Raw genomic sequence first — 14,382 nt, 5'->3', positions numbered from 1 at the left:
CTGGGTGCAAGGTGGGAGCTCACCCTGGAGGGGGCGCCAGTCCTTCGCAGACCGACACACACTCACACACAATCACTCACACTCACACCTATGGACACTTTTGAGCAGACAATCCACCTACCAATATGTGTTTTTGGACCGTGGGCGGAAACCGGAGCACCTGGAGGAAACCCACGCGGACACAACACAATAAACCCCTCACAAACAGTCACCCGGAGGTTCCTGGAGCTGTGTGACTGCGCCACCTACCTGCTGCGCCAAAAACAAAATGCATATGGAAAAAACTAATAATAAATATAGGCATCTTTATAGAGATTAAGACAGAGCTGTTCTATGAATACATCCATGTATCTACTGATATTCTTTTTTTTCTGTAGCGCACATATATCATGATTTGAGTTTTGAGGTTTAGCCACAAAGCAATGCTGGAAGTTCGTTAAGGGGAAATGTCTATGTGCTTATTTATTTGAAGGCACTTATGTCTGAGCAAGGGGGCTGTGATCTGTGCGTTTGAGTGGCCTCAATGAGGAGCTTTGTTAGTGCAAATTGTTGACCTTGCTATTTAAAACATGCTCTATTCATAAGTGTAATAGAGGCCCACTGTGACTCCACCTCTCTACATTTTAACTGTGTGAGCAGAGAGCAGATTCTGTGACAGAGAGACCAGCTCAAGTATGACATAAAAAAAAAACAGGGAAGCCTCAGTTAAAACATGGTAAAAGCTGACATCAGTTTCATAATTTTGGCCATGATGGTTAACTCACACCCGGCCTCAATAATACACACAGTGCTGCACAGGTCCGGGAACATTCCTCTGCAGCAGTTTAACTAAATATAAAATTATGGTTTAGCCAAAAATTAAATATTATTTTCCCTTTAATACTCTGGGGAAACAATTGTAGGTTTGATTCACTTCTTTTATTATTCACTGAAGCTGTGAGGCCAATGTATTAAACTAGGGTGACCAGATCTGAGATGGTGAAAAAGAGGACACGGAGGGGGGGGGGGGGTGCCGTTGTGTGCTTAGCTGAACCTATGCGTGCTTTTAGGTCCTTTACACCTTTATTTGCTACACAAAACATGGGAATTTTTTACTTTATCCGAGAACTTACATTTACGTTTCGGCATAGCTGCTCGAGATGAGGGTGGGTACATGAGCTTTGCCTGACGTAAACAAGGACTGCTGACGTGCAGACTGACCAATTAAATGTTTACAGAGAAGGTTATCGACCAATAACGGTAGCTCTACAGTCAGACCGTCCAATCAGAAGATTTTAGGCTACTTCCCCACGCCCCCTTCTCACTCAAGCGAACCAATCGGAGTAGGGGAGGGCGGGACTAGTTTGTGAACGAAACTTCTCGAAGTTCTATGTAAGCTCTAGAAAAACAAAATGGACGGACGTTTGTGAAATTACGCCCGGACATTTTTTAAGTGTGAAAAAGAGGACATGTCCGGGTAAAAGAGGACGTCTAGTCACCCTAATAAAATATTTTAAATGTGTCTGCACATGTTTTACAGACATTTCCTTTTTTTTTCATAAGTTGCAGATTGTCATACTATCTCAAATTTCTCCTTTTCAAAAATATGGAACTGATTAATCGTGCCATTCTCTTTCATAATAATTACATTATGATTTTTCATTCATTATCTGTAACCCTTATCCAGTTCAGGGTCGCAGTGTGTCCAGAGCCTACCTGGAATCATTGGGCGCAAGGCAGGAACACACCCTGGAGGGAGCGCCAGTCCTTCACAGGCAACACACACATATTCGGACACTTTTGAGTCGCCAATACCCCTACCAACGTGTGTTTTTGGATTGTGGGAGGAAACCGGAGCACCTGGAGGAAACCCACGCGGACACAGGGAGAACACACCACACTCCTCACAGACAGTCACCCGGAGCGGGAATCGAACCCACAACCTCCAGGTCCCTGGAGCTGTGTGACTGCGACACCTACCTGCTACGCCACCGTGCCGCCCCCCACCGTCTGACCCCTGATTGATTATTCTGACACACTAATTAACCTGCCAGTTCTTGGGTGCTGCTGTTGATTCATGCCATTTATTTATCTATAAAACTTGAATGTCGGTTTGGGAAATAAAGCTTATATTCTTGACTAAAGTCTAAGGACACCATCTGTCCTCTAGTGTATAAAGGTATTTCTATTAGAAACCACAACTTCTGCTCTTTCTGGCCTGGGGCCATTTTCGGTTGCCCAGGTTTTTTTTTTCGTCTCCACCACGTGACACAGAGCTGGGTTGCCATATGCCTCCAATCATAGATATAAAGCATGTATTGATACTATAATGGAGTCATTTCACAGTCATGTTGTCTTTTATTTGTGGTGAAAGGGAAATGTCATTCAAACACAATATACAAGTAAATCAAAAGATAGATTTAAAGGATATTAGTGCAATTCAAAATGTATTTTATGCATTAACATAGCATTAATTACACATCTTCTACAGATCACAAACTAATGCACATTTCAATTCACAATTACAATCACAAAATCATGATTTGAAAGTACTAACCTGAAGTCTTTTCCGAGTCTTTGTAATGGTTATTCCTGAAGTTTTGGCCTAAAATTCCCTCATATTCTTTGATGCCAGTACCACAGTTGTGTCTGGTGTATAACAAAATAATATTATTAATAAAAACAACAACAACAACAACAATAATAATAATAATAATAATAATAATTATATACATAAATACAAAATAATAACAATTAAGTCTGAGTCATTATTGTGAGATTTAGTCATAAAATTTGAGAAAATAATTTATTTAAGAATACTATCTCTCTCTCTCTCTCTCTCTCTCTCTCTCTCTCTCTAAGGCTAAGCTTAACCAGGTGTGTATGGGGTAACTGCCTCAGCACAGCAAATTTCTTTGATGAGGTACAGATTAAGCAAAGCCATTAAGGAGCTGCTGCCTTTACAAAACACAATTTTGAATATCCATCTTCAGTTGACAAAAAGAAAACTGAGTTGTGAACAACTCGTTCTATACAGGTATCTGTAAATTATACAGTCATAACGTCAGGAAAGAACATAAACATCAATTCAGTCTGAGCTCAACCCTACAGTGTTTAATGTATGAAAATTAAAGCAGGTTTACTTTACATTCATTAATAATCAGGTTTCCTCATTATTTCAGCTAGTGCATCAGTGGCTTTTCAGTTAGCTTAATTAAACATTGTAACAGCCATTCAATTAATGTTTTTTCTTTATGTAAAAGACACTCAATGTGAGGAAACTCACTACACCTTCTCCCCACATACACCATGTGCATTAGGGTTGCCAACTTTCTGAAATCCAAATAAGGACGCAGAGGCCAGGTGACCAGTATGCACTTGTAAATCCTTTTTGACTGTAAAACATTTTTTGTTGTCAGACATTTATTAAGCCAACTGCCATCAGGACTGTCCGTGCCTAGCAGTAGCCTCTGTGAACAATGACAAGCAGTATCTGTCCAAGTATTTTGCAAATACTATAAAATTCCCTTGTCTGGGGGAATCCCGACAATCTGGCAACCCGTTAGTGACGTTGGGATAGCGGAAGAGGCTACGGCTACGTTCACCAGCGCAGAACTAGCGAGGTAAGCTACCGAACGTTTTAGAGTACTGCAGTAAAATTAAATTATTTACAGAGGAGATAATGAGCTAGAAAACATGTAGTGTTATTAGCATTTACAGTGTTGACACAAATAGCCGCACATACTTAGATAGGCGCTTCGGGATATTGCAGTTTTTGACTGCTCTTGACCTGAGGTAAAGCTAACTCAGCTAGCTAATAATAATTTTGTGTTCTGCTGCCGTAAGCCACTCTTTGGCTGTTTTAGCAAAGAAGTGAAAAGAAACAAAACTGGAGAGTAGCCATTGTACGTTTTTCGTTGCTAAGAACCTGTGGTTATGAAACTAAAATATATTTAAAAAGCCTAGAAGATAACTTTTTGTCCGCTGCCGGCCCCGCCCAGGAGGTATTAGCTAGTTTGTATGTGACTGCATGTACAACTTTGTAGAGGAATACATTCATTTTTTAGTGAAGTACGATATGGCAAAATAAGACATATCGCGATACTTTAAGACATTTTCAAGATACGCAATGTGTTTCACGGTATTTTGAAAAGTAGTGCACCCACGACTAATTTTAGGTGGTGCTCCCATATTTTATTACATTTAACAGCATGGTTATGTAGTTTTCTTATTGTAAAAACAGTAAAATTGCCCAGATGAGCACTGCTGTGCAACAGGTCCTTTTTATATAAAATCGTTTATTCATTCATTTTTATATTTTTGAAACCCAGTAGAACACGTTGTATTTATATTGGTCATTGAGCTAATATCTTGTATCACATTGCATTGATTATAAGTACAATATAGATTCATATTTATGGGACTATCCAATAAAAGTCACCTCTTTCTTTTTATGTCTTTCATTTCTTCTTTCGCAACTACAGATGGCGTGTAGTGACACACAAAAGTCAAGTTTTGATGATTCATATTATGATCCCCCGTGTGAGACCAGCTGTGCGGCTCTGATAGATAAAGAGAGGGAGTCTTACCTGAGCCCCACTGAGAACCCCTCCACCCTCAGTGTATCGTCATGCCTCCAGCCAGACCAGCAGGGCTATGATGTTGATTTTGATCCCCCACTGGAGAGCAAATATGAATGTCCCATCTGCTTGATGGGCCTGAGGTCAGCTGTGCAGACACCTTGTGGCCATCGATTCTGCAATAGCTGTATTAAGAAGTCCATCAGGTAAGCAACAGTGTAATGCACAGTAAACACACAGTCTTGGAATATTTCTGCTCAGTTCTGCTAAGGTCACAGTAAGAGGTGTGTATTTTACAGCCATTGTCTTTTCATATTTCATAAGTACTTAGCTTAAATTTAGGTCAGTTTAATCAGACGATGAATTTTGTTATTGTATACCATTGTGTAGTAAGATTCTGAAGTCCCTGTATCTTAAGTTTTAATGTCTTTCAAAAAGGTGAAATAGGGCCAAGCAAATTTCTGTTCTTTATCTTTCTTGTTAGGGACACGGGACAGAAATGTCCAGTTGACAATGAGGTGTTGACAGAGGATCAGCTTTTTCCAGATAATTTTGCCAAGCGAGAAATCCTCTCTCTCACTGTCCGCTGCCGTAATGTTGGCTGTAATGAGAAAATGGAACTCAGGCATTTGGAGGTAAACGCTACTCATAGCAGTATACTCATCCTAACTGTTCCCAGAACTACTGATGTAATTTGTTCCGCATTAATGCCTAAATATATTCTTCATGAATAGATTCCACTGGTTACGAAGAAGTGAAACCTTTAGTGTCACTGCTGAAAAAAATAAAAAAATAAATAGCTTATAGGCAACCACTAAAGTTTGTGCAACCTAGTTTGTGGCCTTACATTGTGCTGATTGTGGGTTGTGTATGTGTTTGCTTCCTGCAGAACCACATGCCCCACTGCAAGTTTGCGACAGTGCCTTGCCCTCAGTGCCAGGAATCTGTATGGAAGAGTGAGCTGGAAGAGCACATTAACCAGGAGTGTTTACAGCGTCTGGTCACTTGCAGTGACTGTGCAGCCAGCATTGTCTATGCTGAAAAACAGGTGAAGAGGAATGTTAGGTTGTTTCGAATTGATCTATGGATGCTGAATTGTTTTGGGCGGGATTGCTACACTTTGGGTATTTAAACCAAGTGTATATTGCTTTGTTCTATTCATAATATTTTAAGTTCCAGGGATTATTTTTGTCTCTTTCTCCAGTTTCATGAGCAGATGTGTCCCTTTGCGAACATTGTGTGTGAATACTGTAACATGGAGCTCATCCGGGATCAGGTAGGCAAAATGTGTTTGAATTGTAAGCATGACATATTAACATATTCTACTTACTAAGCTAACCTATTTCTGTTTTTGCTTGGTTCAGTTGGCATCCCACTGTGACACGGATTGTCTGAAAGCACCTGTCGCCTGCACTTTCAGCTTGTTTGGTTGCAGAGAGAAGGTAAACCCAGATTGTTAACATTTGTTAAACTGCACAGAGCTGTACACGTGTCCTCCTGATATAACCGTTTACCAGAAAATATATGCATCTCTCTCAGTTTGTGTTAAATAATTTATTTATTCATTCAATCATTATCAGTAAAAGCTTATCCAATTTAGTGTTGTGGTGGGACCGAAACCTACCTGGAATCACTGGGTGCAAGGTGGGAACGTACCCTGGAGGGGGCACCAGTCCTTCACAGGGTGGCGCACACTCACACATTCACTCACACCTATGGACTCTCTTTGAGTTGCCAATCCACCTACCAACGTGTCTTTTTGGACTGTGGGAGGAAACCGTAGCCCCTGGAAGAAACCCACATGGACACAGGGCCACACCAAACTCAGACAGTGACCGGTAGTAGTGCTTGAACCCACAGCTCCAGGTCCCTGGAGCTGTGTGGCAGCAACACTACCTTTTGCACCACTGTGCCGCCCTGATTCAATAACTTATATCTCAAAATTTCTGTATAGTTTTCTAAGAGCCATTTGTTGTTTTTGCCTTGCCTTTATCCAGATGATGAGGAATGACCTGGCCCTTCACATGCAGGAATTTACACAGATGCACATGCGCAACATAGCAGAGTTTCTTCGTAACCAGACCATCAATGGCTTCATGCATTCATCTTCTGCATCAGCATCTCCTGTCAGAGAGGAACATGGTGCATCGGCTAGGCCAGCTGAGCAATGTCAGTGCAGCCAGGAGCTGCTTCAGCTGCGTGAGACCGTGCGGGAGCTAGAAAGTCGGCTGGTTCTTCAGGACCACCAGCTTCGGGAGCTGAGCATCAGAAATGAAACTCAGACCACTCAGATGACAGATTTGCGCAAGAAACTGGTTTCTCTGGAGGAATCCACACGTGAACTCGAGGCCCAGCAGTACCAGGGTGTTTATGTGTGGCGACTGGAGGGATTCTCAGCCCACCTTCGCAACCAAGAAGCAGGCCAACCTGTGGTTCTCCACAGCCCACCCTTCTACACTGGCCGGCCGGGCTATAAACTTTGCCTGCGACTGCACCTTCAGACCCCCAGTGCTCCACGCTGCTCCAACTACATCTCTCTGTTTGTACACACCATGCAGGGGGAGTTTGACAGCCAACTCTCCTGGCCACTGCAAGGCACCATCCGACTTGCCGTTTTGGACCAGACTGATGGGCAGCACCACGTGGAGGTGATGGAGACCAAGCCGGAACTTCAGGCCTTTCAGAGGCCCACAGTCCAGCGCAACCCCAAAGGCTTTGGCTATGTGACATTCATGCCTCTGCAATCTTTGCGACAAAGAGGCTTTGTGAGAGACGATTTGCTGCTGGTACGCTGCGAGGTCACTCCACGTTTTGACCTTAGTCTGAGGAGAGAGGGAGTGCAGCCCAGAGGCCCAGAACCATCACTTTGAGCCTAGTTGAGTCTCCCATATTTCACTTTGACCTTAGTTCTCATAGACACATCCTTTTACACAAAAATCATTGGATATTAAAGTTTTGGATTATTGTAAAGATGCCTAGAAGCCTTGTGACAAAAGATGTAAAATCATTTTACATTTCTGCACTGTTCGGTGCACCCTTTTATTACAATACTTTTTGTTCTGTACTAATACACAACTGGTAGGAGCTTTATCTGAGTGTGGGATTCCAGAAATAGGAACTGTGATATATATTTCATGGACTTAGTAATGCATAAACCAGTGCTAATACACTGATCAACCCATTTTCAAGTATGTAAAATCAATATTTTCTAAACAAATATCTGCCAAAACCAACAATAATACACAGGTACTGATATTCCCAATAATAATAATATGATTTCAGTGTCATGGCTATAATATTAAAGGGGACATATTATAATGGCAATCACTTTCTTTTGGGGGATCTTGAGCTCCTGTCAACCCAGAAAATGAAATAAACAACCAAGCTCAGTTTTTTTTGTGATGTAACTTAGGTCTGATAAAACAAGTCATTCTGGTTTTGTGTGCGTTTCAGAATTCTCTCACCTCGGTGTCTGGGTCTTTCCCATCACTGTGCTGGACATGCGTTTATGTGAGAGTGCAAATATGAGGTTAAACATAGCAAAACGAAATGAGTACTGAATAAATGTGTTGATAACCATTACAAAAAAGATAACAAAGTTAAAATAACAAAAACCTAGTGTTTCTGCCCCTCATGTCTCACTCTTGGGTGCCATGAGTAAACAGAAGCACTTTCTTAAAAGGGGCTGAAGCTGTTTCTGAACATGTTAGAGGGTAAGAAAAATGACAGGTTTGATCCTTGTAGTATTTTTGACCAAAGCATGTCCTAGAATTTTTAATATGTCCCCTTTAAGTTGACAGCGTGGTAAATTTGTTTTATCGCTTGACAGAGTTCAAGTTGCCTTTTGGACAAATTAACATCAACCTGGTGTCCTGAACATGACATGAGTTTAGCATTTAGGCATTGTGTTTTCGTTGAATGTGAACGGAGCCATGCGTTTAGTTTTAAGGTTGCTCTCAAAGATCAGTGCTTAATATATCACAAGTACCACAGGTCATAGACTGAGCCAAGAGCTTAAAAGCGCTCCCATTTCCTGCAATGAGTACCAGGAATCTCCCATTGTTTTTACCTTATAAATTTCTTTGTCTGTAATCTGAGAAGTCTTAGGTAAGTGTTACAGTGAAACAAAAATATTTACACAAATTTCCCCTAAAACTGTTCAGTTCTAGTAATTCAAAGTGACGTGACACCATTTTACTTTTGAAATTAAAAGAATAGTTAAGAGTAGTTCTTATTAAAGCTTTACAGATGTCAAAACTGCATGTTTATTACCTTCAATGAAACGATTTGTTACAAAAAGGTTTTCTTTTAAGCCCATTATTTAAAGTAACTGAGGTACCTCTCAGAAAATCAACACTAGGGTCTGTGGCTGAACCAACACATTTGTACTTAAACATCTTTTAAAGTTATGTCTTATGTTCTTTCTTAGTCAGAAGGGACATATAAACATAGCTGGAGCTTGGGCTACATGGACAAATGCTTGTAGATATATAAAATCAGTGTACACGTGCTGAGATGGCACCACGAAGATTAAATACAAGACCATTGTGACATATACGAATTATGCATTTTGGGTTCTTGCATTCTTTTGCAGCATATATATAACGAGTGGATATTTTAATATATGAAAAAAGTTTATGAAATTAAAAAGTTTTATTTTAATGTGCTATTTTTTTGAATGGCAAATCCTTTTATCGCTTTACTTTCTGGTTTAATCATGAGTGTGGCTATATTTCAAAAGCTTTGGCTCTCAAAATGTGTGGCTGCTTTAAGAAAGATGTTCCTGTTGTGTTCCCCCCTGATTTCATCAATGGTCCCACAGCTTTCTGCAAACCCAGACTGCATCCTAGCAGTAACAGAGAGAAGTGGCACGTTGGACGTGTTTGAAAGGCCATTGACCACAGTGTGGCATCGTAGGCTGGCCCCTCGATCCAGATACACCTCTCCTTCCTGCTCCATTAAAGGTGACAAATGAGAGACCTCTGAAATGTGCTGTGTAATTCTTATCTCTGGTTGGATGAGGTGAATGTGTTCTCCAGTATCGTCTTCATGGCCTGCAGGAGTGTGAGAGTAAGTGGTAAAACGTGTTACTAGTTTATTTACCTATTTATTTATATAAAGAGGAACACTTGCTCCTTGCAGCTATAAGTACTGTCATTCTTGGTAACAATAAATGAAAGTGATAATATGGAAAATACATATAATTACTAAGATTTAAAAATAAAATTGTACTCCTACTGTATTACGAATTGTGAGGCTTTGGGGTGTATTTACCCAAAATGCACTTGTTAGGATGCATCCCATTAATTACCAGGAGATACCAGGGAAGCTACATAAACTAAAAACTGAGCTGTGGGTGGAAATATCTGCAGTACAATGTTCTAAACCATACACAAATCCAGACAAAAGTGGCCAGTGGTTAATGCCAAACAATCACCATCCCATATTCCTGAACTAATCACTCTTGAATAACTAATAAACTGGCAGCTATAAGTATGCAAATAACACACTTTACTTTTATGTTTACAGTTCCATAGGTAGGGAGAAACCACCATGTCCAACATCTTCTCAAGTCGACTATATTCCACTGATAGGCCTCTAGGGTCATGGACTCCCTAAAGGTGCACACACACAAAGAAAGAAAGAAATCAAATAAGTGGCATTAACTCTATATGCATATGGGCCAAAAATGGGTCTCACTTGCAGGATCAACAGCATTTGTGTGATGCATGTTGGAATTAATGACAAGTTGGCTGGCAGCAGATCCTCTAGTGGAAGCCTCATCAGAACCAAATCCCGAAAGGCCAAGAGGGCCATCTGTCTCACTGTCAGCTCCTGACCCTGAGAAGAGCCAGGATGACAGATTAAGAGGTGGGCTATACTGTTTTTAGCCAGTAATCATTAGACTGATTTTAATAGTCTGATATCATTTTTTTGTACACGTTTTTATTTATATTTTAAGATTTTTAAAAATTTTTAGTTAATGTATATAGATACATACAATATTTTACAATTTATTTTTGAAAATAAATTTTGGTTTAGATTATGTAAATTACTGCTGAATATAAAATTATACCTGAATCATGAATTTTCACAGTTGATCAATTATGAAATATTAAAAGGTATGTGTATTCTACTGTACCACATTCACTTCCAATTTTCCCTTTTATTTGTAATATTCCACATATATTCATCAGTAATTTACATAATCTAAACCAAAATTTATTTTCAACCATGATTCCACCTTTATTCAGACTTTTAAAAAGGAAGCTATGAGGTATAAAAGTCAACATTTAATGCATTTATTACATTTTACTGCTAAACGATTCTACATGTTTAATGGCTCATGTTTTTGAATAGCATAACTGTAATATTCACTTTAAATATTAACTAGGGTGACCAGACGTCCTCTTTAACCCGGACATGTCCTCTTTTTCACACTTAAAAAAATGTCCGGCCGGAATTTCACAAACGTCCGTCCATTTTGTTTTTCTAGAGCTTACATAGAATTTCGAGAAGTTTCGTTCACAAACTAGTCCCGCCCTCCCCTACTCCGATTGGTTCGCTTGAGTGAGAAGGGGGCGTGGGGAAGTAGCCTAAAATCTTCTGATCGGACGGTCTGACTGTAGAGCTACCGTTATTGGTCGATAACCTCCTCTGTAAACATTTAATTGGTCAGTCTGCACGTCAGTAGTCCTTGTTTACGTCAGTCAAAGCTCATGTACCCACCCTCATCTCGAGCAGCTATGCCGAAATGTAAATGTAAGTTCTCGGATGAATTAAAAAAGAAATTCCCATGTGTAGCAAATAAATTCTCATAGTATGTATTTTTTCTATTGATTTGTAATATACTGTACTCACCTGCAATGGGTAAAAAATAGCCTGCAATGTAGGTAAAATCTCAGAGAAATATCGCAGCCAAACCTCAGCCAAGACATAGAGCTGACTTTCTCCTACAAAGAAATAACATGTATTAGCATATACATGTTAGCATATGTAATTCTCAGGGGCCAGTACAGTACAGTGAATCTCTCTGTGAGAGCTCAGTTTTTACCTTCATACAGCTGCACCTCCTCCAAAATAAACCTAAGACCTTTATTCAGAAGCTGGTTCTATAACAAAATAAGAAACCCAAGAATCAACTGAACAGGAAATTCTCCTTAAAACCAGTGTCAAACACTTTTTAACAGGTCATAAAGAGATAGAACGTTTGTGCTGAAAGAAGTGAACACATTTGGAAAAACAATTTTTAGTGTGGAACCACAAACCAGGCAGTTTTTAGTCTAGTCTCATCTGTTTTAGCAGCAGAGAACTGGCACCAAGGCCTTAAAAAAGGGAGAATACCTGGAAATATTCTTTGATGAAAGGGCCCATTTCTGTTTTGAGAAGCCATCTGTCAAGGCAAGCATTATCTGTTAGTGATCGTCAGTTTCTAAGTGTTACAAAAGTTTCCGGTATATTTATTTACTTGCCCATATACATTTCATCTGATCCATAAAGCAGGATTATATTAAATTTGTCAAATATCTACCTATTTTTATTTGGGATAGAAACAATATTGATCAGAATACGGTTAGAATTATACATTCATTTATTCATTATCTGTAAGCGCTTATCCAATTCAGGGTCGCGGTGGGTCCAGAGCCTACCTGGAATCATTGGGCGCAAGGCGGGAATACACCCTGGAGGGGACGCCAGTCCTTCACAGGGCAACACACACACATTAATTCACACCTACGGACACTTTTGAGTCACCAATCCACCTACCAACGTGTGTTTTTGGACTGTGGGAGGAAACCGGAGCACCCGGAGGAAACCCACGCAGACACAGGGAGAACACACCAACTCCTCACAGACAGTCACCCGGAGTGGGAATTGAACTACCTGCTGTGCCACCGTGCCGCCCAGAATTATTCATTCTTTTTTTTTTTTTTTTACACAGATGCATCTCTTAAATCAGTAGAAAATGTTTAAAAGTCTACATTTTAATTACTCACTGAAATTATAAAATATATTAATAACATCAAAATACAAAATTATTAATGGAATATGCAATAATTCTAAGGGTTAATGCAAGGCTGATGTTGCATGTGTACCTGATGCTTTCATTTAAAGAATAGAGTTCATTCATCTGCAGCCCCTCTCCTTGGAACACCTTGATAACTGCTGAGTAGACGCTACGTTGTAAAATAAAAAATGACTTTTAATTAATTTACAGGTCATTTAAAGAAATATCGAAATAATCTGCCTATGAGCTTAAATTCTAACTGTGGTTCAAACATTTTTAAACGTTACATTTAATCATCGAATCCAATAAAAAACCCCCAGCCATTGTTTGTGAGTTTGTCAGCATTTGTGAGTGAAACACTAATTCATATTTAAAAAGGCTCATAAATGTGTTTTACATGTGTTTACCCTAAACTACATCTCTGCGTGAAACACATTGTGGGTGCTTGATGATTGTAGCATTAGTGCTGTATGATTATAAGTTGTGTTCTGTGCCTGTTCATGTCGCTGACGGTAGAGCCCTGCAGTGTGCTGGAGCCGGTCTTCAGCTGAGGGAGCAGAGGCAGAGGCATGGAGCTCAGACTGTGGACCCTCCGATGACCAGAACTGCTCATCCTCACTCCAGATGATCCTTAATGCACAGTTACGGAGCCTGCACAGACTGCTGAGGTTACATAGAGAAGTTCCAACAGTGCAAAGTTGGTATGTGAGAAAGTTTGATTTGGACCACCATTACTTCAGAGAACACGGTTCTATTTTACACCTTTAACCCGCACTTGACGTCTGCAGTGTTAATCTGCAGTTACCAGAGCATCATGCATTTCTGTAGTTCATACAAACGTTGGACGCAGCTGGATTGAATATGAGTCAAAATATACTATATACTGTATATAGTGTCAAAAACTAAGGCATTTTGCCGCTCAATGCATCTAAGCGCATGTGCAAGTGACAATTTTTCAACCTGTTTCCCAAGTAGATTTGTGTGTGTGTGTGTGTGTGTGTGTGTGTATTTACTTATTAACTAAACAAACAACAGCACTCAGCAAAGAACATGTTTAAGAGAGACAGGGACATCTCAAGGTGATTCAGTAATGAGGGAACATAGGGTAAAGCCTACCAGGTATGAAATATTTACACATAACAAGTGACATTAAAATACCACATCATTGAAACAATGTACATTGATACTATTGTCCAATTTGGTAAAATGGAGAACAAATTTCTGTTAAAGGCATTATTGAATTCATGTGGAAATGATGCTTGAAGTAAAATGTTTATTCAAATGTCCTGACACTCATTATAAAAGACTGTAGAAACGTACTCATTTATTCATCTATTTAATTTTTATAGTCTAAAAAATGTATAATATTTCAGTATAAAATGTTAATAATATAATAATATAACAATATAAAATGTTATAATAGGAATTATTCAAATATTAATATTACTCTGCTTATAGAATCAGATTAAGTAAAAATAAGCTACAATCCAGTGATATTGCATTAGGAAAAGGGGTTAAACATGAATAAGTATGTGTCCATTTTAGGTATTTCATTTAAATACGCAGAATAAAAAAGTTTGCACAGGAACATGAGCACTTACCAAAGTTGTTACATGCTCTCCTTCCAATGCTATCAATCAAAGGCTTTAATTCAGAATGATCTTAACTGAGAATTGGTGCTGTGTTGATCTTTCTCAAATTGTTGTGAGCAAACCCAAGTCCCTTTCTCTAACAGTGATCCCCCCCCCCCCCCCCCTCTGTTTTTCTCACTTCCCTCAGTTACTGATTTATTAACTTAGAGCACACTGTATTGGT

General features: G+C 39.5%; 2 protein-coding genes across 4 annotated transcripts; one reads left to right on the top strand and one right to left on the bottom strand.

Annotated features, from left to right (window-relative positions):
- Positions 1 to 3,468: 3,468 nt before the first annotated feature.
- Positions 3,469 to 9,529, top strand: LOC136676642 (TNF receptor-associated factor 6-like). 3 transcript variants are annotated; one of them, XM_066653769.1, is made up of 8 exons: positions 3,469 to 3,602; positions 4,464 to 4,765; positions 5,044 to 5,194; positions 5,449 to 5,607; positions 5,764 to 5,835; positions 5,924 to 6,001; positions 6,557 to 7,434; positions 9,382 to 9,518. In XM_066653769.1, the coding sequence occupies exons 2-7, from the start codon at positions 4,464 to 4,466 to the stop codon at positions 7,427 to 7,429; spliced, it is 1,635 nt and encodes a 544-aa protein (XP_066509866.1). In that variant the 5' UTR covers positions 3,469 to 3,602; the 3' UTR covers positions 7,430 to 7,434; positions 9,382 to 9,518. The 3 variants fall into 3 exon arrangements, with proteins under 3 accessions (XP_066509866.1, XP_066509864.1, XP_066509865.1); XM_066653767.1 differs by having other exon boundaries at positions 6,557 to 9,529; XM_066653768.1 differs by lacking the exon at positions 3,469 to 3,602 and adding an exon at positions 3,633 to 3,774 and having other exon boundaries at positions 6,557 to 9,529.
- LOC136677412 (proline-rich protein 5-like) lies at positions 9,294 to 14,268 on the bottom strand. Its single transcript, XM_066654932.1, has 9 exons — positions 14,169 to 14,268; positions 13,062 to 13,218; positions 12,656 to 12,736; positions 11,904 to 11,952; positions 11,614 to 11,671; positions 11,421 to 11,512; positions 10,260 to 10,400; positions 10,075 to 10,174; positions 9,294 to 9,613 (listed from the first exon to the last, which is right to left on the bottom strand). The coding sequence occupies exons 2-9, from the start codon at positions 13,178 to 13,180 to the stop codon at positions 9,294 to 9,296; spliced, it is 960 nt and encodes a 319-aa protein (XP_066511029.1). The 5' UTR covers positions 13,181 to 13,218; positions 14,169 to 14,268.
- Positions 14,269 to 14,382: the final 114 nt, after the last annotated feature.

The sequence above is a fragment of the Hoplias malabaricus genome, chromosome X2 (assembly GCF_029633855.1).
Source record: "Hoplias malabaricus isolate fHopMal1 chromosome X2, fHopMal1.hap1, whole genome shotgun sequence".
NCBI classification, from domain to species: domain Eukaryota; kingdom Metazoa; phylum Chordata; class Actinopteri; order Characiformes; family Erythrinidae; genus Hoplias; species Hoplias malabaricus.
Note: the sequence above shows the minus strand (reverse complement) of the source record. Positions and strands in the feature narration are given on the sequence as shown.

Excerpts from the sequence above, each read along its gene's own strand:
- LOC136676642 (XM_066653767.1), top strand. The coding sequence starts at position 4,464 with ATGGCGTGTAGTGACACACAAAAGTCAAGTTTTGATGATTCATATTAT. Across the intron at positions 5,195-5,448 it reads TGGAACTCAGGCATTTGGAG|AACCACATGCCCCACTGCAA; the intron begins GTAAACGCTACT and ends TGCTTCCTGCAG. Across the intron at positions 5,608-5,763 it reads TTGTCTATGCTGAAAAACAG|TTTCATGAGCAGATGTGTCC; the intron begins GTGAAGAGGAAT and ends CTCTTTCTCCAG.
- LOC136677412 (XM_066654932.1), bottom strand. The coding sequence starts at position 13,180 with ATGAGCAGTTCTGGTCATCGGAGGGTCCACAGTCTGAGCTCCATGCCT. Across the intron at positions 12,737-13,061 it reads ACCGTCAGCGACATGAACAG|CGTCTACTCAGCAGTTATCA; the intron begins GCACAGAACACA and ends TTTACAACGTAG. Across the intron at positions 10,401-11,420 it reads CTATTTTTTACCCATTGCAG|GGTCAGGAGCTGACAGTGAG; the intron begins GTGAGTACAGTA and ends GGCTCTTCTCAG.